At 36.4% G+C, this 23,180-nt stretch overlaps 1 protein-coding gene across 1 annotated transcript in view; it reads right to left on the reverse strand.

Moving 5' to 3' along the window:
* Positions 1-1,691: 1,691 nt before the first annotated feature.
* Positions 1,692-23,180, reverse strand: part of tnn (tenascin N) — a 28,169-nt gene continuing 6,680 nt past the window's right edge. The window contains exons 4-15 of the mRNA XM_026937257.3: positions 21,075-21,338; positions 19,870-20,052; positions 19,403-19,492; positions 14,805-15,068; positions 10,619-10,882; positions 8,019-8,149; positions 7,740-7,878; positions 7,234-7,385; positions 6,915-7,011; positions 6,459-6,623; positions 6,188-6,351; positions 1,692-2,449 (exon numbers count right to left, since the gene is read on the reverse strand). Coding sequence (XP_026793058.1) covers positions 2,327-2,449; positions 6,188-6,351; positions 6,459-6,623; positions 6,915-7,011; positions 7,234-7,385; positions 7,740-7,878; positions 8,019-8,149; positions 10,619-10,882; positions 14,805-15,068; positions 19,403-19,492; positions 19,870-20,052; positions 21,075-21,338 — 2,036 coding nt within the window. The 3' untranslated portion in view covers positions 1,692-2,326. The remainder of the gene's footprint in view (positions 2,450-6,187; positions 6,352-6,458; positions 6,624-6,914; positions 7,012-7,233; positions 7,386-7,739; positions 7,879-8,018; positions 8,150-10,618; positions 10,883-14,804; positions 15,069-19,402; positions 19,493-19,869; positions 20,053-21,074; positions 21,339-23,180) is intronic.

Here is a 23,180-nt window from a genome sequence, read left to right on the forward strand (position 1 = left end):
ATGTCATCATCTGATATGTAAATTATAACAGAACTTAGTTCTGCCACCCTCTGTTCCTCCTCCAAGTATTTACTTTGGTGATGTCAAGTCTGTACTATGAATAAGCATTTACATGAGAGTTTAAAACTAAAACTGAGCACTTAGTACTGTGTTAATATTTTTAGTGCTACAGTTCAATAACTAAATACTGTGTTGTGTAGATATAAAGGAAATAATCCTATAGGATCATTGATACAGATTGCACACAGACACAACAGGAGAGTCTGAAGCAATTGCATATTTCAACCAGCAACAGCAGAAAAGAGTGGTCATCAGTATAAGGTTTATAGGATAAATGAAAGTTAAAGGACTTTAGCTGAAATTGACAGCAAAATAAACACTGCAGACAATAACAAACATATCACTCCACTCACTCCACGGTCTTTCAGCAGGATGTGTGGTATGGCGCCTGCAACGCATCCTGCCGAAAGACCCTCCAACGCATAGTGAGAGCAGCTGAGAAGATTGTTGTTGTCTCTCTCCCCTCCCTCCAAGACATCTACAGCACCCGTCTCACCCGAAAAGCCCTTTGCATTGCGGGTGATCCCACCCACCCGACACACAGCTTCTTCAGTCTGCTGCCATCAGGTAGAAGACTGCAGAGTCTTCAGGCCAGGACCAGTAGACTGAAGGACAGCTTCATCCACCAGGCTGTCAGGAAGCTCAACTCTCTCCCAAACTTTGACCCTCTGACACCACCAACCCACCCCCACCCCCTATTCCCCAGGACCTGCACCAGTCACCTGTGCAGCATTAGTCTATGCTCTACCTCATACAGAATTGGACTGTAAATTACCCTTTTCTGACAGTTTACTTTGTCACTTTAACTTTGTCACTTTAACTTTGTCACTTTAACAGTCTGATAAGCTCTTTGCACTACTCACTTTACATTTGCACTGTTTGCACTCTATCTGTTGTGCCTTGTAGATCTACATTTATACTCTATTTATATGTATCCATTTGCATTTCCATTTGTATTTTTACATCCTTTTTTTTTGTGTGTGTGTATGTTATCTGTATGCACCTAGGGTCTGAGAGTAACATAATTTCAATTCTCTGTATGTGCTGAACATGTGGCAGAATTGACAATAAAGTTGACTTTGACTTTGACTTTGAAACCACCAGCCATGAGTATAGAACTCTAAAAAGGCTGTCATGCTGCACTGTTTCATAACATGAAGAACACAATTGCCTTTAAAAGCTGCAGTCTATTCAACATGACTATGCCGTACTGCCTCTAAAGGTGGAAAACTCTGAAGGGCAGCTTTTTGTAGCAGTCAGAAGTAAACAGTCATTTGGAAAGCATTTCAATGCTACAGGAAAACAGCAAAAATTTCCCTGTGCTGTTTCATTTACACTTGAAGTAATTTCAAAATGCAAATGAATACAGATGCACAAACTATATGTTACCTACATATTGCCAGTAACGTAAACCTATGAAACCTATTTCAGAGAACTATTACAAAATATTGTTTTAATAAGGTTTGTACAATTTTTTTTTTTTTGGTAAACACACACCATTGATGCTGTCATATAGTAATAATGATTCAATGAATCATGGCACTAAGTTCAGTTGGCAAAAGACTGTTTCACATCATTATAATAAAGACAAATACCAAAATATGTTTTATTTCAAGAACTTTTATTTCTGTGAGATCACTTTATAGTACTGTCCTACAGTACATATCCAAACTGTTAACATTACAAGCCTAATACATACTATACAGCATTTAGGTCTAAAATGTAAAAGTAATAATTGCAGTAGATACTATTAAAATGAAAAAAAGGGGGGGGGGGGGGTAAAACCCCTCAAATCTATAAGACATCATTCCATACTGAACACTGTAATAATTGTAAAATGAGGAAATGGTGATAAAATGAACTTATAATGTGTGAATTTTAATTATATAGCTAATTTACAGTTTATATGCCCCTTGTATTATGAATGAATCATTGGGACTATATGAAATCACTTAACAGTTTGAAAATTGGCCAACTATACCACAGCTGTTTAGGGAATAATCCCATAATCTTACACTGTACAAGTTGCTACATCGGACAAATATAATAAAATATTGATTTTTTTTTTTTCATTTGACCTTTTGACATTATTCTAAGATAAAGCAATACAGTTGTACAATATCTGTAATTATGTCTGTATCAATATCTGTAATCTGTAAAGGCCAGTTGTCACCCATATATTTTTTTAATGAGATAATATATGATATTTTGATTAATCACAATTTCTACTTTCTTTGTGTCATTTCACTTTGCAGTTTACTGATCATTAGGCAGCTGCTTTTCTCTTGAGTGATCTCTTCTTTCGGCTAGCTGTGTTCACTGGGCGGATCTTAATCTCTGTATAGTCCAGGGACAAGCGGTGGCCCTTCCATGGCTCCCAGTTCACCCCCTAGTGGTAAAAGTTCAAGAGAAATTCAAATTTAGCCACCTAATGATATTCAAAAGGAAGTGAAAATCATGGTCACATTCTTACTTATTTCTCAACTAAATGATGCTTCTACTTTGCCTAAGTAAAGACAGATAAAATTGGGTTATATCCTGGAAGATGGGTGCATACATCTGATGAAGCGCTTTCATTAACAAAAAAAAAAAAAACTCTGTAAGAGAACCGGAGATGTTAGGATCTCCAAGGAGGCTTCACCAAATACAATGCAAATGGATGGGGTTGCAAATCATTTTGAAACCAATATTTTTCAGAAAAAAAGAAGTACTTAAAAAAAGACACTTTTATAAAAAAAAAAACGGTAGTAAAATAAAATTATATTCCTCAAAATCTTCCGTAATATATTTATTTCACATATATTCTTAAAGCCAGTGTATATAAAGAAATACACAAGTTTAACTGGGATAGTTTAAAATGTGGAAGTATTTGGACAATGACAGGGTTTTTTGTGATTTTGCCTTTATACACCACCACAATGGATTTGAAAAAAACAATCAAGATGTGATCGAAGTGTAGACTTTCAGCTTTATTTTAAGAGGTTCCACAAAAATATGGCATTTACCATTTAGGAATTACAAACAGCTGCCAAATGCCAGCTCAATACCTGATATCAACTCCGGACCTTTTATCTGCTTCATTTGTCTTGAAGTAACGAGGGAATGGACCGCACCTGGTCAGTTAAGTTCTTGTCAGTCAATTGTCCAAATACCTTTGAGCCCCTGAAAATGGAAGTACTCTGCTTAAAATGGCTGTAATTCCTAAATGGTAAATGCCATATTTTTGTGGAAACTCTTAAAATGAAGCTGAAAGTCTACACTTCGATCACATCTTGATTGTTTATTTCAAATCCATTGTGGTGGTGTATAAAGGCAAAATCACAAAAACTCTGTCATTGTCCAAATACTTCTGGACCTGACTGTATATGTGTGCATTTGCTACAAACATGCATGCAAGATTGAATTTGATTTTTCTGAGGGCTCTTGATCACCTCTGAGAATAACTGAGGATTCCATATATATTATAAAGAAGTTGGTTAATTTTGCAACAATACCTGCATCTGATTTTCAGCTGGGACATTCCAGAATTAGAGTACATTTTCTGTCCTACCCACAAATTTTCATAGAATAGATGTTCAGAATGCCAAGAGTACAGAATAAAATACTGGTTGAGTACAAAAATGTTATCTTAAAACAAAATAAAAATAAAATTTATAAAATGTTTCAAAATATTGGTTAAAATTCAGGTACACTACCTAAATTAGGCATTTTTTTATTGCCCTGTCTTGTTGATGGCCAAATTACAAGTCAAATATTATAGATAAAATAAGTGTTAAATCTTTCTTTTCTTCCATGGTATGGTTGATTTAAGTGTCTTTTAATTGTGTAAAAAATATATTATTTATTTATTTATTTTAAATAATAATAATAATAATTTAGCATTAGTCCCACATTTTTGACTCAACCCTGTTACTGAAAGTTATATAGCCTGATGAAAGAGACAGAAAAACAATAGGTCACACTACAAACAGGAAATTACATCATCAGGACATTTGCTAACAGCATGGCCAGAAGACAGGTAGGTGCCCTCTTCTTTTTCTTTATTTTTATCATCCTTTTAGCATTGGTTGCCTATGTCCATCTTAGCAACTCAACCCTGTTACTAACGCTATTAGTGCAAAAAGGTACTTACTTCAAAGTTTTCTTTTTTAATTTATTAAATGTGATGTCATGATCTAGATAGTGACATTTCATTCCTATATTAGCATCTTTCCTTGAGAAAATGCATCAGTGCACAACCCTGTTATCATTTTTTGAGTAAATTTGAGACAGGACTGTCTCAAAAGAGAGAGAGAAAAGTGGAGACGAGATGTAGAAGCAGGATAGAATAGAACAATCAAGGATCTGAGTGAGAGAGAGAAGCATGCCCAGATTAAAAAATGGAAAGAGGCTCATGATAGGTGTAAGGCCAGGAAAAAGGCACTTGAAGGATTGAACACCCCTCCAGTCAGTCATGAACTGCCAGTCAACCTAGAATGTCTAGTTAGGCCAGGACCAGGGACTTCAAGGTGAATAAAAATGTGGCAGTTTTAGTGTAGGAAAGGAAATATTGAGGAACATGTTTAATGCAACAGTCAAATATTAAAGCACACTATAAAAACAGTGTTTTCTGAATACTTGTTGCAACAATCTGCAATTCTGCAATAAGTAAAAATGCTCATTACTTATTTTACTACTATGCCAACCCTTCCACAATTATCATTACATTATTTATTAAATACTTGAAAAATCAGAACTGTAAGATAAATAAAACAGTGTATATTAGCTTACCATTCTAACTGCATCTGTGATGTTATAGTTGAAATGGTTATGTAACTAACTAAGTAGTTATATGTGTTGTAGACAATGTAAATATGGAAGGAAATAGAGAAAAATTAGCTGATAGAGAAAAATTACACAGGGAATTACGGGAACTACAGGGGAAGGTGAAGAAAGCAGAGCAATGCAGAGATAAATACAGAAAGTGGGTCCAACGTTTGAAAATTGGCCGTCTATTTCCCGAAAAAAAAAGTCAACAAACTGTTTTGTTCCATACAGCAGTAGTTCTGCACACTTCTTGCCTACTGGCTTGTGCACCCCACATTGGCAGACCATGTTACTCTGCGTTCAACTACATTATTGTACAACTGTAATAGAAAATAATCTAAAAAGATGTTTCAAGCTCAAGAATTTTTACAGTATTGTTATTTAAATAATTAATTTAAATAATTTAAATGTTTCCCCAATAAAAAAAAAATATATATATATATATATATATATATATATATATATATATATATATATGTATATATCTTTTATGCCTGAGCTTGATGAATACATTTTTCTGAAGGTTTATGATCTCTTTTCTTAAAATACATAACAGAAAATGTGAACTAAATAGAAGTATTGATGCCTAAATTGTCCTACAATTCTGGAATGTCCCAGCTACAAGTGAGTTTTAAATTTAAACCTTACATTTATATTTTATAGTCAAAAGCCATCCCATATTTCAACTCCATTCTTAAAAACAACAATCAGGAATCACCAGAAAGAATATTTTGCTACTGTCATGCCAGGTGAATCACATGACAACAAACCCCTATATTTTCTGTTGTCACACTACATTCTGCATCTACCTTAAGACAAATTTTAATTTTATGCTGTATGAAAGGATTGCAGAACTCAGACTGCTTATTACCCACACACAGATAAAGTTTCTGGTGTGAGGGTTTATAAATCTGGATAGCTTCACGGCACTGAAGTTCCTCTCCCTCTGTCGGGGATGTTCAACTCCAGTTCTGAGTAATCCAGGGGATTACCCTGCTCAAAAACACCTCATTTAGTTCACCAGCTTCAGGGTTTGTGATTATGGTAATTACCAAATTTGACAACAGCTGTCCAGTTCTGGATTTGTGCACCCCTGCTCCATATTATCACGTTCTCCTTTTATCCCTTACAGTTTTGGAGGCAATACTGTTTTGACGGTGCCCTCTGCTGGCCATCAACCTACATGTGTATTTAAATGCTGAGCAGCAAATGTCAGTGTCTCAGTACGCCAAAGACTACACAAAGTAAACCACAGACTGCACAATTCCTAACATAAAACATTTCTCTTCCCTTGAAAAGGTATTGTTTAGCTAAAGCTTACCATGCTGTGTCTGTTGTCCTCAAATTTGCCATTTAAGTTGGCTAAGTGGCAATTTTTGTACCACCAGGCACCATGGTGTGTGAAAGCGCAGTTACCCAGGGCAATGTCATTGTCCGAATCTATAGTAGTGAAAGGTCTGCCCTGGTGGTAGGACATAGCATCACCTATGGCAAAAAGAGGTTATTAGCAAGTAATGTATTATATACTGTAATTTACACCAGACATAAGAAAAGGTTTGTATTTATTTTCTGGCTACATTTTTCTTCCCTACCTGCGTTTCCTCTGTAATTGCCAATAGTGAGCTTAAATTTCTGCTTAGCTGATCCTACTTTGAAGTCATCATAGACAGCGTAAGCACGCTCGCTTCCGAGGCCCAGATCGAAGCGCACTTCATAATTTGTGCTTGTGTTGGTCAGTGCATGGATGTTCTCCAGGCCTAGATAACACAACACAGTTACAGTGCCTGATATTAAATTGCAGCCTTCTTCCCAAGCACCACCCAGAAAAATTACAGTAGATGATACCATACGTATCACACTTGTCATCAGTCATCAGTCAATTATCAGATGTCATCACAAATGTCATCAGTCAGTCCCTGTATGAAATGACAGTATCTTTTTGTTCCTAGCTCTCCCCTAACAGGTATGATAGGAAGTTTGAATGTGACTTTCATATCAATACAAAATGTAGATTTGTAGATTTTTATTGTAGATTTATTTTCCACTACCAAGCCAGAATTCATCAGTCAGGTCCCCAAAGCCTTGGATATATTGTCTCCATCGCTTCATGAAGTCTAGCTTGCCGGTGTTGCGTCTCTGAAAGACCTTGGTTAAGAAAGAGAGAGAAAGAGAGAGAGAACCAAAGACAATGTCAAGAAACACATTTTCATCTATTGTCACTTTATGTATTTAGGATCATGCATAATGGGAAAATTTGTACAAACTATAAAAGATGCATGAATTATAATGAGATTCAATTCTCATTGAATTGTCCTCTGCTCACCAGGCATGAGCTTTTTATATTTGTCAGACAATACATTAACTTACAATCCAGCCACCACCATCTGTGGTCATGTCGCAATACACCTGCATTGGCTTATTGCGGTCACTGGCCACGTAGATATTGTAAACTCCACTCTCCATGTTTCCATTCTTCATGATCTGTATGCAGTCCATAGGGAAGGGATAAGCTGCTCCTACTTCAAAGACCAAAAATAGCATTAAAAATTTTAAAATGACGGCAATAAAAAAAAAGCCAAGAATAATGCCCATACTGAAACACATCATAAGCAAAAACAGTTATTCTAATTCACCACCCTCTATTTTTACTTGAGTGCTATAAAACTAACATGCTGGTTTTATCCTTTACTTATTATGGCCTCATTTTTGTCCTTCACTTACTAGGGCCTCAGCAAAAAAAAAAAAATAAACATAACATAGTAAATAGAAATAGTTAATTTCTTTCAGTTTAATCGCATAATAGAAGTGATTCACCTATTCAATACATCTGTGCACCTTACTACTATAATAAAGGTATAAGTGTGTAACTTTACCAGTGACAAATATGGTCTCCACCACTTTACTCCTCTTTGAGCCTCTATAGGCAATCAGAGTGACAATATACTTCTTCCCTGTGGCCAGACCAGAGACGCTAAATCTGGTATCTCCTGCAACAAAGTTCTTCTCAACAGTCTGAAAAAAATGGGGCATTGCATATGGATGTTGTACTATTTACCATTATAGTTGCAACAAAATGCTGTTCAATACAGAAGATGTGAGATATATAAAGATGTAAAAGTACTGTATATGTAAATATGTAGCAGTCCACATACCTGCATACTACTGTCATCAGGCCTGTAACTAAGAATGTAGCCATCAATGTGAGCCTGAGGAGGTTTCCAGGTTAGATCTGCAGAATCCGTCTTAACATCAATAGCTTTCAGATTCTTTGGAGCATCAATTTCTGAAAATACCAAGAAAAAATTGAAGTTTACTCTTATCTGCTTTTCAGTGATGTGGGGAACTGGACATGTCAAGACAGGAGTATGTCCAAGACTACAAATTTGTAGTCACAGGTCTCCACATTTGCATTGTACAGACTGTTTCTATGTTTATTTCACAACTCAGTTCAGGTGTCAGTTTTTTAGATTTACATCTGTTACCAGGTAATAATTTAAGTAATGTTATAATCCTGTCCACAATATTTCTGTGTGAGCTCTGTGTTTCAAGATTTGTGAAAAACATCCAGTTGGGAAACAGAAGTAGAACTGTTCATTGTTTTTAGTGTAGCCAGTAGGTGCTAACTGTCTTGTTTTGGTTCTCATTGTTTTCCATTAAATATCTCTGGTACGTTCTGGAATGGAGTATGCACTATGCATATGCTGTATGCCACCACAGCCAAGTGAAACTAAAACTGTGGTTGAAACAAGAATTTTACGATCACAAACTGCTTATGAAAGCATATTGCTGGCTCTGTAATAATCAAAGACAAATGGTCTACGAGTTGCACTGTGGCGTGGTCAGGTGGTTAATAAAAATGAAAATAAAAAATATCAAAATAATAGAAAGGGGTGTATATACAAAATAATAAAATAATAAAAAGGGAGTGTATGTACAAATACACCATGGTGTCTGGACCTCCACTGTTTCTGTAGTAATGACGCAAGCTTGATGGTGAACATTTCAGGCTGTGGAGAGACTCAGTGTCTGCTTTCAAATAAATGTAACCAATTGAAGTCATTATGAGCTTCATTATGAGAGTCACCGCAGAGATGGGTAGGTTAGACTACATAGAGACATTGGTTATACGAATAAACCCCAGGTTTCAGACCAGTGAACTGGTAGAAGGTGCTGTCTGCTCCCTTTTACACCGCCTCACTGGAGCAGTTAGAAAAACTGTAGCTCACTATGTAACCATCATTCACTGTCTGTTTTTCTCATGACACTCAGAAAAGAGATTAGTAGGACCGTCTACTTCAATTCAGAAAAGAGTTTAGTAGGACCGTCTACTTCAACACCAATTTACTGTATATAAACCAAATGAGCAGCATTTAGCTTTTGACAGCGTTTCTGTGGAAGTGAAAGTCTTGATGTTTAAGTAAACGGCTATAATTATGGATCATATTCTTTGACAAAAATAGACAACTGTATATTTTATGCACCTTAGATTTATAGATTTGTGCGATATAAAGCATATACTGTATAAAGTATATTCCAATTATCAGTTTGTTAAAATGGCATGACAGTGTATGTTTTAACAAGGTATAAATAATGTAAGAAAGAGCAAACTTATATTTCCAAATTTTCCAAATTTATTAAATGTCAAATGCTAAATTCCAGTGACGTACTAATCAATCTTAACCCTTTGATATAGAAATGAATGTTTCAGAAATCCACAGTAGGTGAATCATGTCTGAAAATCTCAGATTTGAGAGATTCTGAGATTAAGATCCAATTTAAAACCAATAATGACTATGGATAGAGGGAGTTTTTTTAGTTGATCCTTAAATATTAAGGCTGGTCATCTATAATTTACCTCAAAAATAGGATTCAGTTTTTTTTTTTATATCTCTCTTATGATTGTAAGCAAAAAACAAAAAAATAACCTGAGGATTTTCCAAGAGAACTGCAAGAGAAATTTCAGAAAGCTGTCTCAGTTTGTGTTGTAGCTTTCCTGCTGGAGCGAGAGCCCTTGATGGCCCAGACCTAGACTGTATATACAACTCCTGGCCTCAGACCAGTGAACTGGCAGGAGATGCTGTCTGCTCCCAGTCACACCTCATCACTGGAGCCATCAGCAGAGCTGTAGCTCAGTATGTAGCCATCTATTTCTGCTTGGACTCTGTCCCATGACACCATCGCTGAGTCCTCCATCACATCTCTGACCACAAGATTAATAGGTGCATCTTGTTCTAAGAAGCCAGCTGTAGAACATTTTAATGCACTGTAGGTCCATGTTGTGATAGCTTATCAGTGGAAAGAAAAAGCTTTACATTTAACCAAATAGCTGTAATTCTGGAACATGTACTTTAGAGAAAATATTGGAAAGTCAGTATTTGAATGTTTTTTAGCTGCACCCTAAGTGTACAGCTTTTTTCCATAGAAATGTAATACACATGACACTTCTTATAAATTGTCTTGCAGTTAATCCCTTTGTTCAAATGACATTATGATAATTTACGATGTTTTTGGACAGAGGAAAGAAGAACATAATAGACAGCAATCAATTTTTGACCAACTGGTAAAAAAGCTAAAAATTCCAGGGTAATTATATGGGTGGTTTACCAAAGTTTTCACATTTAATTTGGAGACTGAATGTTTTAGATCCTGAATGTTTTAGACTGAATGTTTGAATCCATGGACTCAATAGCATGAACCAGAATCTCATTCATGAATCAGAAGATAAAGAAAATTATGCAAGACACTTAATAACCTGTCTCAGTTTGTGTTGTAGCTTTCCTGCTGGAGCGAGAGCCCTTGATGGCCCAGACGTAGACTGTATATACAACTCCTGGCCTCAGACCAGTGAACTGGTAGGAGGTGCTGTCTGCTTCCACTCGCACCTCATCACTGGAGCCATCAGCAGAGCTGTAGCTCAGTATGTAGCCATCTATTTCTGCTTGGACTCTGTCCCATGACACCATCGCTGAGTCCTCCGTCACTTCTTGGACCAAGAGATTAGTAGGTGCATCTAGTTCTGAAAAAGCGTTTATAGCATGTTAAAGAATGATGCAGAATCTGGCAGCATTTTTAACTTTTATGTTTCTTTTCATAGTGATATAGCATATATTCAGCATATATTGTAGCATGCATTCAACCAAAAGGAAGGAATTTTGGAGTTGGGATGAAAATAATGACCCACCATCTGAGTCCTGAGATTACAGAGATGTCAAGATTAATGAACTATAGATGTCTGTTTGTGTTTTATCTTTGCACATTAAGGTTATTCTCTAGAATTTTCAACTAGAAAGAGGAAACAGTAACAGTTATATATGTATATGTATAAATATAAGTATATTTTACAGTCTATACTGGAATCTCTTGTCAATTTAATTTTGAGTCCAGGATTTATTGCCTTTTTACTCAGCACCAAGCTCTTAAACAAAATTATGGTATATTGCCAAGTCATAGCTTAGCATAGTACAGAGTCCTATAGGCCATAATAAGTCAATCTGGATAAGGCCATCTTCCAAATGCCATAAATGTAAATGTAGAGAAGTTTAGTGCTAGGTGGTACTGTTTTAAAAAGCTATTTGTACATGCTTTTAATGCTCTCTCTCTCTCTCTCTCTCTCTCTCTCTATATATATATATGTATGTATATACTGTATATACACTGATCAGCCATAACATTAAAACCACCTGCCTAATATTGTGTACGTCCCACTTGTGCTGCCAAAATCTGACCCCTCAAGGCATGGACTCTACAAGACCTCTGAAGGTGTGCTGTGGTATCTGGCACCAAAACATTAGCATTAGATCCCTTAAGTCCTGTAAGTTTCGAGGTGGATTTAATTTATTTGTCCAGCACATCCCACAGATGCTCGATCGGATTGAGATCTGGGGAAATTGGAGGCCAAGTCAACACCTTGAACTCTTTGTCATGTTTCTCAATCCATTCCTGAACAATTTTTGCAGTGTGGCAGGGGCGCATTATCCTGCTGAAAGAAGCCAATGACATTAGGAATACCGCTGCCATGAAGGGATGTACTTGGTCTGCAACAAGGTTTAGGTAGGTGGTAGGTGTCAAAGTAACATCCACATGAATGCCAGGACACAAGGTTTCCCAGCAGAATAGTGATGGGAAGTTCGGATCATTTTACCGACTCGGACCTTTGAGTCTCGTTCAGCAAAATGAACGAATCTTTTTTCTAGTCATTTCGTTCATTTCGTTCATTTTTAGCAAAATATAATTAAAATGTTACGTGTTACTTCCCTAACACATCTACTACATACGCAAACGTTGATCACACTACAAACAAGACAAAACTATAATGCTATAAGAAACAGAAAACATTAATTCATTGTTTACCTGGATCTTTAGTCTATGATTAGCTCACCTCCCCTCTTACCTGACAAGTCTTCGGGTCTGAGTCGCTCGTTCATCACGTGACAGCCCCATAAGCTTAACCAATGCAGTCTGAGCCGGAAAGGGAATTGATTAGTTCATCTCTCAAGTCTCTTGAGTCTTTCGAGTCGTTCGTTCTTTTGTCACGTGACCACTTCCCGGATCAGTACCTCAGTCAGTAATACTATAACGTAAAACTGTATTTTTTGTATGTTGGATCATATTTAGGAATTATCATAAAATTATCAAAAGATGTGTAATAAGCATTTTCCTAGAAATAAATAAAGGTCTGTCCATTTCTGTCACTATGTTTTTGTTACTGTTTCTTGAAGATCTGTGGTGTTATGTTTTAATAATAATAATAATAATAATAATAATAATTACTATGCGTTTGTTAGGAAGGTTGTAAGGGGCTGTCACGTGACGAACGAATGACTCAGACCCAAAGACTCGAAACAGGTTAACTAATTCCAGTACAGAACCTATAGGATGTTGCGCATGCGCGACTGAACGAATCACTCCCCGAGACGACTCGTTCTTCCCAAGTCACATTAAAGATTCATTCAAACTGAACGAATCGTTCAAGAACGACCCATCACTACAGCAGAACATTGCCCAGAGCCCCACACTGCCTCTGCTGGCTTTCCTTCTTCCCGGAGTGCATCCTGGTGCCATCTCTTCCCCAAGTAAGCAACGCACACACAACGCTTTCGGTGGTGGACAGGGGTCAGCATGGGCACTCTGACCGGTCTGTGGCTACACAGCCCCATACGCAGCAAGCTGTGATGCACTGTGTGTTCTGACATCTTTCTATCATAGGCAGCATTAACTTTTTCAGCACTTTGTGTTGCAGTAGCTCTTCTGTGGGATCAGACCAGACGGGCTAGCCTACACTCCCCACGTGCATCAGTGAGCCTTGGGCACCCATGACCCTGTCACCGGTTCATCGGTTGTCCTTCATTGGACCACTGTTGATATGTACTAACCACTGCATACTGGGAACACCCAACAAGACCTGCTGTTTTGGAGATGCCTTCACAGTTTGGCCCTGGTCAAAGTCACTCAGATCCTTCCGCTTGTCCATTATTCCTGCTTCCAATACATCAACTTCAAGAACTGACTGTTCACTTGCTGCCTAATATACCCCACCCCTTGACAGGCACTATAATGTCAAGATAATCAATGTTATTTGCGTCACCTGTCAGTGGTTTTAATGTTATGGCTGATCAGTGTGTGTGTGTATATATATATATATATATATATATATATATATATATATATATATATATATTATCCAATCACACTACATTAAATTCAAAGGTGTAACACTTTACAGTATTATTTTGGTCCTCTGCTCCATCCAAAAGTTTATTATGAATATGTGTCTGCTGTAAGTGACAAGTTTGGGGGGGGATTACATTTGCAATAGTTATCTTTTAATTAGATAATACAGTTGTGTGACTTGAACTAAAGTCTTAACTGAATTTTTAATGTTTGTTTTCATTTCAAAAATACCTTCCTTAACTGTTCAAAGCATGGAACAGTAAATTCAAGTAAAAATAACATGCAGTAGCTTGGTATTAAAGTATTTTCCCTCAGTCTTGTGTGAGAGTCACAACACACATATACGTGAGTGTGTATGTGAGTGTGTGTGTCATGTGGGAGCAAAAGGAAAGAAAAACATCAGAACTTCTGCACCTCAAGGGCTTCTATTCCCTGTTCTCAGATCCGTGAGGCACCCTGCCATTTGAGTTATGAGACTAGTCAACATCTGTTTCACTTATCTTCCAAACATTGAATAAAGCCCACAGGAAGACCTACCACTGATTGAATCTGTACCATCTGGTCCCTGTAACTTATTGCTCACATATAATAACATAGCAACAAACGTACTGAATTCTCAAATCTTAACACTTATGGCATAATGGCAATTACAAGAAGGTAACCACAAGAGGAACTGTAATATAGATTATATACGTAGCTTATACTGTAGGGTTAGCTGATAATGAACTTAAGCATCTGGGTTATAGATAGCACTTGGAGAGATCACTTCTGCTATCTTGAGGATACCATTTTACCAGTGCTTGGGTTTAAGGTCAGAAGTGTAAATAACAAAAAGTATAACAATTCTTCAAATAGCAAATGATACTGTATAGTAGGACCTCACTTAGCTGTTAACTAAATAGTTGTCTTTTTAATTTGTGAGCTTTTATCTAACTTAGCTCATGTGTATACAGTTGCAACATGCTGTCAACTAGCACAAAGAATGAAGAATTGAGGGACAGCTCAAGCTCACTGGCAGAGACAGAAATATTAAAAGCTGCACAGGTGAATTCCAGTATAATACTAATGAAGTTTCACAACAAAATAGCAGCATCAAGCAGGAAATAGCAAGGAGATAAACATAAGATGTCCTATTCATTTAGCAGCAAGGAATTTGTTACAGAGAAAAAGTGAACTATTTACATAGAGAGTGTGAAGATGAAAGAACTATAAGAAGCTCCCTCAACATAGGAAACCAGCAAGGAAAAACTGAGAGAGGAACGGTTTACCCGTCACAGCCTCAGTAGAGCTCTTCTTGCTCAAACGGGAACCCTTGTAGGCCCAGACAAAGATGGTGTACAGCACCCCAGGTTTCAGTGATGTGAGCTGGTAGGAAGTGGCATCTGCTCCCACATGGATCTCCTGGCTGGAGCCTTCAGCAGAGCTATAGGTCAGTATGTAGCCATCAATCTCAGCACGGACCTTCTCCCACATCACAGACACTGTGGTCTCGGTTACGTTCCTAGTGACCAGGTTGTTCGGGGAATCAACGTCTAGACGAGAAAGGGTTTATGTTAGTTTTGACACAATAGTGTAAGTGAAATTCAGTCTATATCACATTTTTTAAATGATTGCTTGATTTCCTATAGTTATGGGTACACTGAATATGCTTTTTTGTGTACATCATTTTAGCCAGCTCAAAGATTGATTTAGACTTCATTCAAGAAATAAATATTAGCTTATAGTTGCCTTAGGCAAAATAGCTTAGCTTATAGTTGCCTTAGGCAAAAGAACAATTATTTTATTCAGATGTTGTTCACATTTAAAGACACATTTTGACAGTCAAATACATGAATGCCGTCAAGTTTTTAATGTTGAAACTGCCCAGATCCTGTATCTTAAAAGGAAAAGGTGGAAAAATGAAGAAACTGAATGGATTGTGTGAGCAGCTAGGTTTACCAGAGCTAAGTGAGCACTGGCATGAACCACAAGAGGAAGTGAGAAAGTGTGCAAAAGCTATCATCATTTGGGAAATTCCTCTGTGACTTCAACAAGGTCAGTGCCATGCTATCTGCTATAAAACTGATACATTGTGCATTCCAAAAACAGTGAGATCACCATCCCTCAAAGCTTTTTGTTATTATACCCTTTTTTTTTTTTTTTTTTTTTTGAATTGCCTTGATTTGAGATATGGTGTGGAATACAAAAGAGCACATCAGACTGCAAAAAGTAGCATCAACCCAATGGAATGCCAGTGCAAGTACTCTAAGTGCTAACCTTTTTGCCAAAACTTCACCATCAAAACCACAAGCAGACAATGCTATACTTTTTCTTCCAATTCAGTGTCTGGGTTAATGCTACCACTGTGTACCATACCTGCTGTTTTATTTGCAAACAACCTGACAAAAGCTGCACTTTATAAGAATAAAGCCAGCAGAATGATGAGCTGATTATACTTTTAACTGTCTTATGTTTAATTGTATGGTGAAATAAGCAGCATCAAATTTTTTGCTGGACAAATCTCTCAAGGTCTAACCAAGTTTCAGCAGGGGCAGGGGATGGAGGACAGCTCAAATGTCTCCCTGGTTTAATGAGGCAGAAGAGTGCAACATGGCTTGTGGCTTTCACTATATGGAAAATACATGTGCCTCATTTAAATATAGTTTACTTTGGGTTATGAGTTTGTATGCTGCAAATGTACAGTGAAGGTTGCAGCACATATGATGTGACTAATGAGTGCCATTAATTGGGTGTGTTACTATTCTTATATGAAGTGTCCCACACTGCAGACAGTCTTTATGTAAAGATGAGTAGAATTTTGTCCATGAGTGGCATGTACAATGTTAAGAAACGTTTACCACACATTAAATGAATACTAGAATACACAGGCTCAGGAGGCATGGATTTCATTAAATTACTTTCTATGTTAAGGAGCTTAACCCTAATTCAACTCATTTAGAGTTGTGGGTTTTGCCTATGATATGGGCATCCAAGTTACTCAAATCTAACTATTAATCCATCCTTCAGATGGACCGGGTGTGTTGTGAGTAGAATAAAACAGTGCAGTAGACCTTCAGGAATGAAACTGAAAACCTCTGTACTCTCTACAGTATCCTCACAGATCCATCCACAAAAGCTTTTATGAAGTCAATGACCTGACAGTCTCTCTGACTTGTATTGCCTCTGCCTCATTTTAGGATTTTAAAAAGTGAAATGTTTTTATATTGTGTATTGTTTTGTGCCTTTCTAGGCACAGATGTGACCATAAATTCAACTAAAGTCAGCTAAACATTGCAGGCTTTATGAGCTGCATCATAGTGAAGCTGAGCCTTGACAAGTCATTTTGTCACATGTAGAAAACTGCTGGCTATGTTGAGAGTAGTAAAAAGGGGCATTATTTCAAAACTCAGCTGAGGAAATGAAAAATGCATCCTAACTTAAGTCTCTATAATGGCAGCTAGAGCTGAAATAAGGACTATGAAAATTTGAATAGTGTTAACTGAAATTCACTCTCACAGCACTAATTAAAATACATTATCTGAAGTGTTTTTATAATGGCCTAAAATTGTTTTTTTTTTTTTTTAATAGCAAGGGAACATGGGGAAAAAACAGAATGTTGGCTATAGAAATGAAAAAATCAGGATTTTTTTTTTCTTTCTTTCTTTCTTTTTTCCCCTGCTGTGGTTTTAGGATTAGACTTTAAAGCATGTGTGGGGGTCACATGGTTGGATGCCTGACAAAGATCAAGAAAAAACACAGAGATGGTTAACCTCAGAATGAAAACTATTTATGTTGAGCTTGGGGCTATGAGTACAAAGGAGCTGTCAATGGGACAACAAGCACTAACTTAACACCTTTTCAAGAACACACATCAACTGAATCACACAGTCTAATTTAAACACTCACTTGAAAATTTATTTTACTAAATTAAACAACTTCATACACTGTACACTGAGTACTGCTTCAGTATCAGCAATAATTAAGCCTCATAGGATAAATAATGGGAATTATGGGACACTGGTGGGACAAGTTTTATATATATATAGTAGCTGTACAATGAGCATAGATAAATACTTGTTTGCTCCTATATTCAAAAGAAAATGATGGATTTGAGTCAGTGATTGAAAAATATAACAATAAGCCTTTAGCATTATCAATATTTTCACATTTGAAATATTTCATTCTTTGATATATCTATGCTATTTAGTTTATACCAATATACAATATTTTCTCCAACTTTTTTCAGACATGGATGGAGAAACAGTTAATTGCCAATAGATGAAGTGAGTTGTATGTATTTTCCATACTGGGAATATTGAGAAAATTGAAACATTCTTGTGATTACTAGCAACTACTGAAAATACATCACTAGTGTTTTATTTATATATTATCATAAGTCAAACATGCCAGTAAAGTATTCATATTACCAGAAAAGTGAGTCAAGCCTCCAAGCATAAAATTGTTTGTTTTACCTATATCATTGTAGAAATGTATGTGTTCAAATGAGCACACTGTTGTGACTACACGCCTGAACACTTTCCGCAGATCTCCCATAACAGGCCAGAAAGTCATACCCCTAGTGTTACTCAGAATTATGTGTTGCTCTTAGACTTGTGTGTAAGAGCGACACATATTTGAATAACCTTGGGTAAAGTTAATAAGAAAAAAAAGGTTGGAGGTGGGTTTCCTTGGTCAAGAAAGCTATTTATTTCATTTATGGCAACAAGAAAAATATTAGTAATAAACTTTGCTGTGAAGGATAAACAATTACTGAACATTAAACTTGGTGAAAAGGGAGCATTGGAAGGTAGGCTACAAACTGAAATTCAGTAAATTCAAGTTTCATTCTAGAATACAAACTGCTATTTAAAAAAAAAACTCAATCTGTTAGAAATGGTTCAACTAAGAATAATTTAATAGTGTTTAATAGTTTAATGGTGAAGTTCCAGTAGTTAAGTACACCTGAAAATGTAAAGATGTTGAAGAAGGGAAAGGTTGACCTCATATTCAGGCTTTGATGCATAATCCAGAATAAAGTTGATATAGAATTAAAAAAATTAATGGCATACTGTGTATGGCATAGGGGAGAGCCAGAACAACTTTTGTTTGAGTTTAATTACTCAACAATAAATTACTCAACAATGATTACAGACTTAATATTTCCCACATTACACCATGCACATGTTTACTTCTTTAATCATTTTTCTTGTCAGAGAGATTTCTCCATTTATTTTTTTTATTAGTAACCATGATAGTTTGATATACAGTTACTATGGTTTGATTATAAGTCTATGATTAAAGTGAGGATAGCATATTTAAAAACAAACACACTGTGTTGATTGCAATTCAATTAGTGTGTTTCTTTTCTGTCTCAGACCTGTCACCTTTTGAGCCTCTGAATCAGTATTCTGTATAATTATAACAGATGTATATGCTGCAATTATACTGCAGGCCAAACCCACGGTGTGTCACAGGTGTGCAAACAGAAGCAGCATGCACAAACTCTGAAAACTACACTAACAGTTAGTGTAGAGATGTGTACACAACAGCACAGCTTTCAGTTATTGAACAAAGTAATATTCGAAACATACTTTTCATTGCTTTTTTTACCAATATAGCAGAAATTTGTTTGCTCTACTTACCCTGTTTTAAAAATTCCAATAGCTTAATGCTCCACACCTGGAAGTCATATTTCCTACGATATCGTCTCTCCCATTCAGATTTCCACTTAATGGTGTTGTCATACTGGTATATCACTGCATTCTATAATTCTAGAAGGGCTTGACTATGTCTTAAGCATTTCTGGGTTTTGTGTGTTTGTTTGTCTGGGTTTTGTGTGTTTGTTTATAACACTCCTCCAGTTGAGAATATTAACTAACCAACTAACCTGTGACTCCTGTGGCATGGGATGGTTTGCCCTCATTGCTTCCTTTGATGGCCTGCACTGTTATTTGGTACTCAGTGCCTGGGTTAAGACCTGCAAACAACAATACAGTTAATTTGCCCATAAATATAAAAACACAGCATTGCCACTCACTCAATGCCCTCACATTCAATGTTTACTCAATGCCCTATATACCTCAGAGAGTACTGTGATCTATTTAAATATAATATAATATAATATAATATAATATAATATAATATAATATAATATAATATAATATAATATAATATAATATAATATAATATAATATAAAATGCTTGTTAAAGTCTTTTAAAATATAAAGACAAAGCTGCGCTGCTAACTCAAAGTTTGCCAACACAGAAAGTGGTAACGTTTCAGGTTATTTTTCAGGTGTCGGGGTAATTTTATAAGAGTCAGGGTATGTGTTTATTCTTCTGAAAGAAGTTCACCTATAATGGTGTGCACAGTCCTAGCCTCCTGGCTCCTGGCTACGTTTTCCAGCTCCTCTTGGCCATCTGGACTGGCATGACGTAGTTTAAAGTAATCCACCTCTGTTTCTGGATTCTGCCAGTCCACCTGGATAGAGTCCTCTGTCTGTCCAAGCACACGAACACCTTCTACACCAGACAAATCTGCACCAGCACACAATATAAGGACTGCTACTCACAAAAATTATACTGCAGGCCAAACACTGTAAATAGTCTGAAACTTAGAATATGCTGCTTATTATTCAATGTCCTTTATTGTTGTGAATATTTCATTATTTGTTCTTGGGTTTTAGATTACCTTCTGCAATTCTGGAACTCATAGGACAGAATAGGATGTGAAGAAATAAGTTATTGTCTAAAAACCCCACAATACGTGCATTTTACTCTGTTGGCACTTTCTTGTTTACACTGAAACTCTTTGCAGAACACAATAACTGACAGCATCCCATATGGACAGTTCATGTCATTCATCACAACCAGATCAGCACATTTAACTGCACATAAGGTATATAAGGTCACAGTACAGTGTTTACTTTTGTTGATTTTAATGTGTAAAGAAGTAAACACAACCTCTGCAGCAAACTATTTAAAAATATATATCTTTCTGCAAATATTATTACACAGTTACTTTGAAAAAAAAAACTTGTAATCATGGCATGTGCAAAAGTTTGGACACCCTACTAAGTCAGAACTTAGTAACACCACCTCCTAACAGAGCATAATATATCCACATATCCACATGCTTAACAGTTGGCAAGGAGTTCCTTTCTTCAACCACTTTTTTTTTCTCCAAGCATACCTTTTGTGATTGTGGCCAAAGAGTTACATTTTTACTTCATCAGTCAGTATTTGTTTCTCAAATGCCTCTGGCTTATCTAGATATTTTACGTACAATAGACTTTCACTTTTGTGATGAGTTGCAGGTAAGGTTTCCTTCTGATTATTTTTCCATGCAGATCATGTTTGTGCAAGCAACACTGCAGAGTAGAACAGTGCACCAACAGTGTCAACTAAACCTTCCTGCACTTTGCTGCAAAAGTTGTTTTTACTTCTTTTCACTTGAAAAATCAATAAATTATGTAATTTGGCTGGGGTGTACTAACTTTTGCATACAATTGTATGTCATTGAATGAAAAAATGAGTCAAAAATTCTTAAGTTCTTTTACCTGTTGTGGCTGTGATGCGGTCTGGTTCACTGCTGATACCCTTGATGACAGCCTGTACTTGCACGATATAGGTAACTCCAGGTTTGAGGCCTGTGATCAAGTAGGAATTTTCAGTGTTGGGAACACGGATCTCCTGAATGGTTCCCTCATTTCCATAAGGATAGTAGGAGAGCATGTAGTACTCGGCTTTATTTACATGTTCCCACTCCACCAGCAGGGACACATCAGTCACCCTGATCACACGAAGGTCTTTTAGACCCAGTACTGTAGAGACACACAGTTTTTCATGTTAAAAATCAATTTTACTATATGTTAAACCCATGGTGCAAAACTAATCTCCCGTAGAGATCATTGTGTAAAAGTGAAAATAATAATAATAATAAATTTTTAAAAAGCTCCACCAAAGTATTATAATTAATTACTTCATGACTCAGAATAACTGTTTTTTGTTGTTGTTGTTGTTGTTGTTGTTGTTTTTGCGTAAACTCTGTGGTAGTTCATTTAACACTTCCCATTTCATACATTTCATACTTACCATTACTTGAGATTTCTGGTGTGTATATGTGATGGAAGGCTAAAAGACATTTTCCTCTTTAATTCTCAAGTTTTTTTGCCCTCCATATTTGTGCCTCTCACAAACAACTCCCCATTTTCTTCCCTTTTTTACCATTGTTGTAATCTATCTTAACTTAAGTAAATATGCTTCTGAATTTGCAGTTCTCCAAGAATCTTGACTAGCAGCTGTTCTTGTTATTAAGTTTTTCTCGTTACAGTGTGGTCACTAACCAAGATCATCAGTAATAACGGAATACAAGCCACATCTCTTCAGAAAGAATAAATGTGATGGTAGTGGTTAACATTATCAGATATATATATATAATATATATACAGCCATACAATCAGACACACAGAGTTTGCAGCAAGGTTTCCACATAGAGATTACTAACTGTCTTACTGGAGTCAAAAAAAAAAGTGAAGTGAAGAAACCCAGGAAATGAAAAAAAAAAAACGCTTGGGGAATAAATGCAGGGTGAAAGAGAGAGTCCAAATAGATGCTCAGAAAACCACATTAACCAGGAAAGAATTCACAGCAGGTTTGGACATTGTTCCACATGGTGAAAGGTCAGGAAGTCAATGTTTTCCTTTGGTTTAGCAGGAGCCTTTTCATTTAGTGGCAGTTAATACTCCTGCCTCATTCCGGCGTCTGCCAGTAACAATTTCACCTTTAAATAATAACCCACAAAAGGCCTCTGGGATAAATAAATTACCATTTAATGACTTTAGAGAAAGCATAGTGCAAGAAAATGTGCAGCACATTCTGACAAATGAATAATAAAACATAGCAATACATTTTTTTAAAAAAGCTTCATAAAAGGTAACAAATCTACAGAACATGTATTTAAAGAACTATAAATGATATTTCTGATCACTGCAGAAGACTGACCTCTGTACTCTGAATCAGATCATGCATTTTTGGACTAAAGACATATCATTCTCATTATGGTCCCCCCAGTTCTCTTAAGTACAACAAAATGTCACCATTTGAAGTTAGGTCTTGTTTACACAGCCCCAGTAGTTATATGTAGTAAGTGATCTAAAGTCTGCACATCTGCACACTTTTGATCTGGCACAATGAAATCCTGCATGACCTTAGAATAAACCTCTCCCCAATTCCCCTTTTGATAATCCCACCGATGATGAGGGATATAAAACCAAAGTAATTTATTCTCACCCTCCAGGGGGTATATACGTAAGGCATCTTTGCATGATGTGGCTTCAAATTCCCTGCTCACATGAAATTAGTTCAGTGCGTTTGGTCTCCCTGAGTGCTTCTACAAATATTTACCAATTTTGTAGATATTAATTTCGAAAATAGCTACAATATAAATCATCATATGGCAACAAGTTTCAGAGGTCATGTGAACAACCGCTTGGCTGTATTGTTAGTAATATGAATACTGAAACGATAACATTGATTAGTACCATGCATATGGTGTGGTACAATGTTGCAGTAGTGAAAGAAAAAAATCACTGGCAAATGATTGACAGGTCACATCACATAAAATTCTAGCTCCACTGGTGTCATGTGCTTGAAATTACAGTTCA

The sequence above is a fragment of the Pangasianodon hypophthalmus genome, chromosome 4 (genome assembly GCF_027358585.1).
Source record: "Pangasianodon hypophthalmus isolate fPanHyp1 chromosome 4, fPanHyp1.pri, whole genome shotgun sequence".
Lineage (NCBI taxonomy): Eukaryota > Metazoa > Chordata > Actinopteri > Siluriformes > Pangasiidae > Pangasianodon > Pangasianodon hypophthalmus.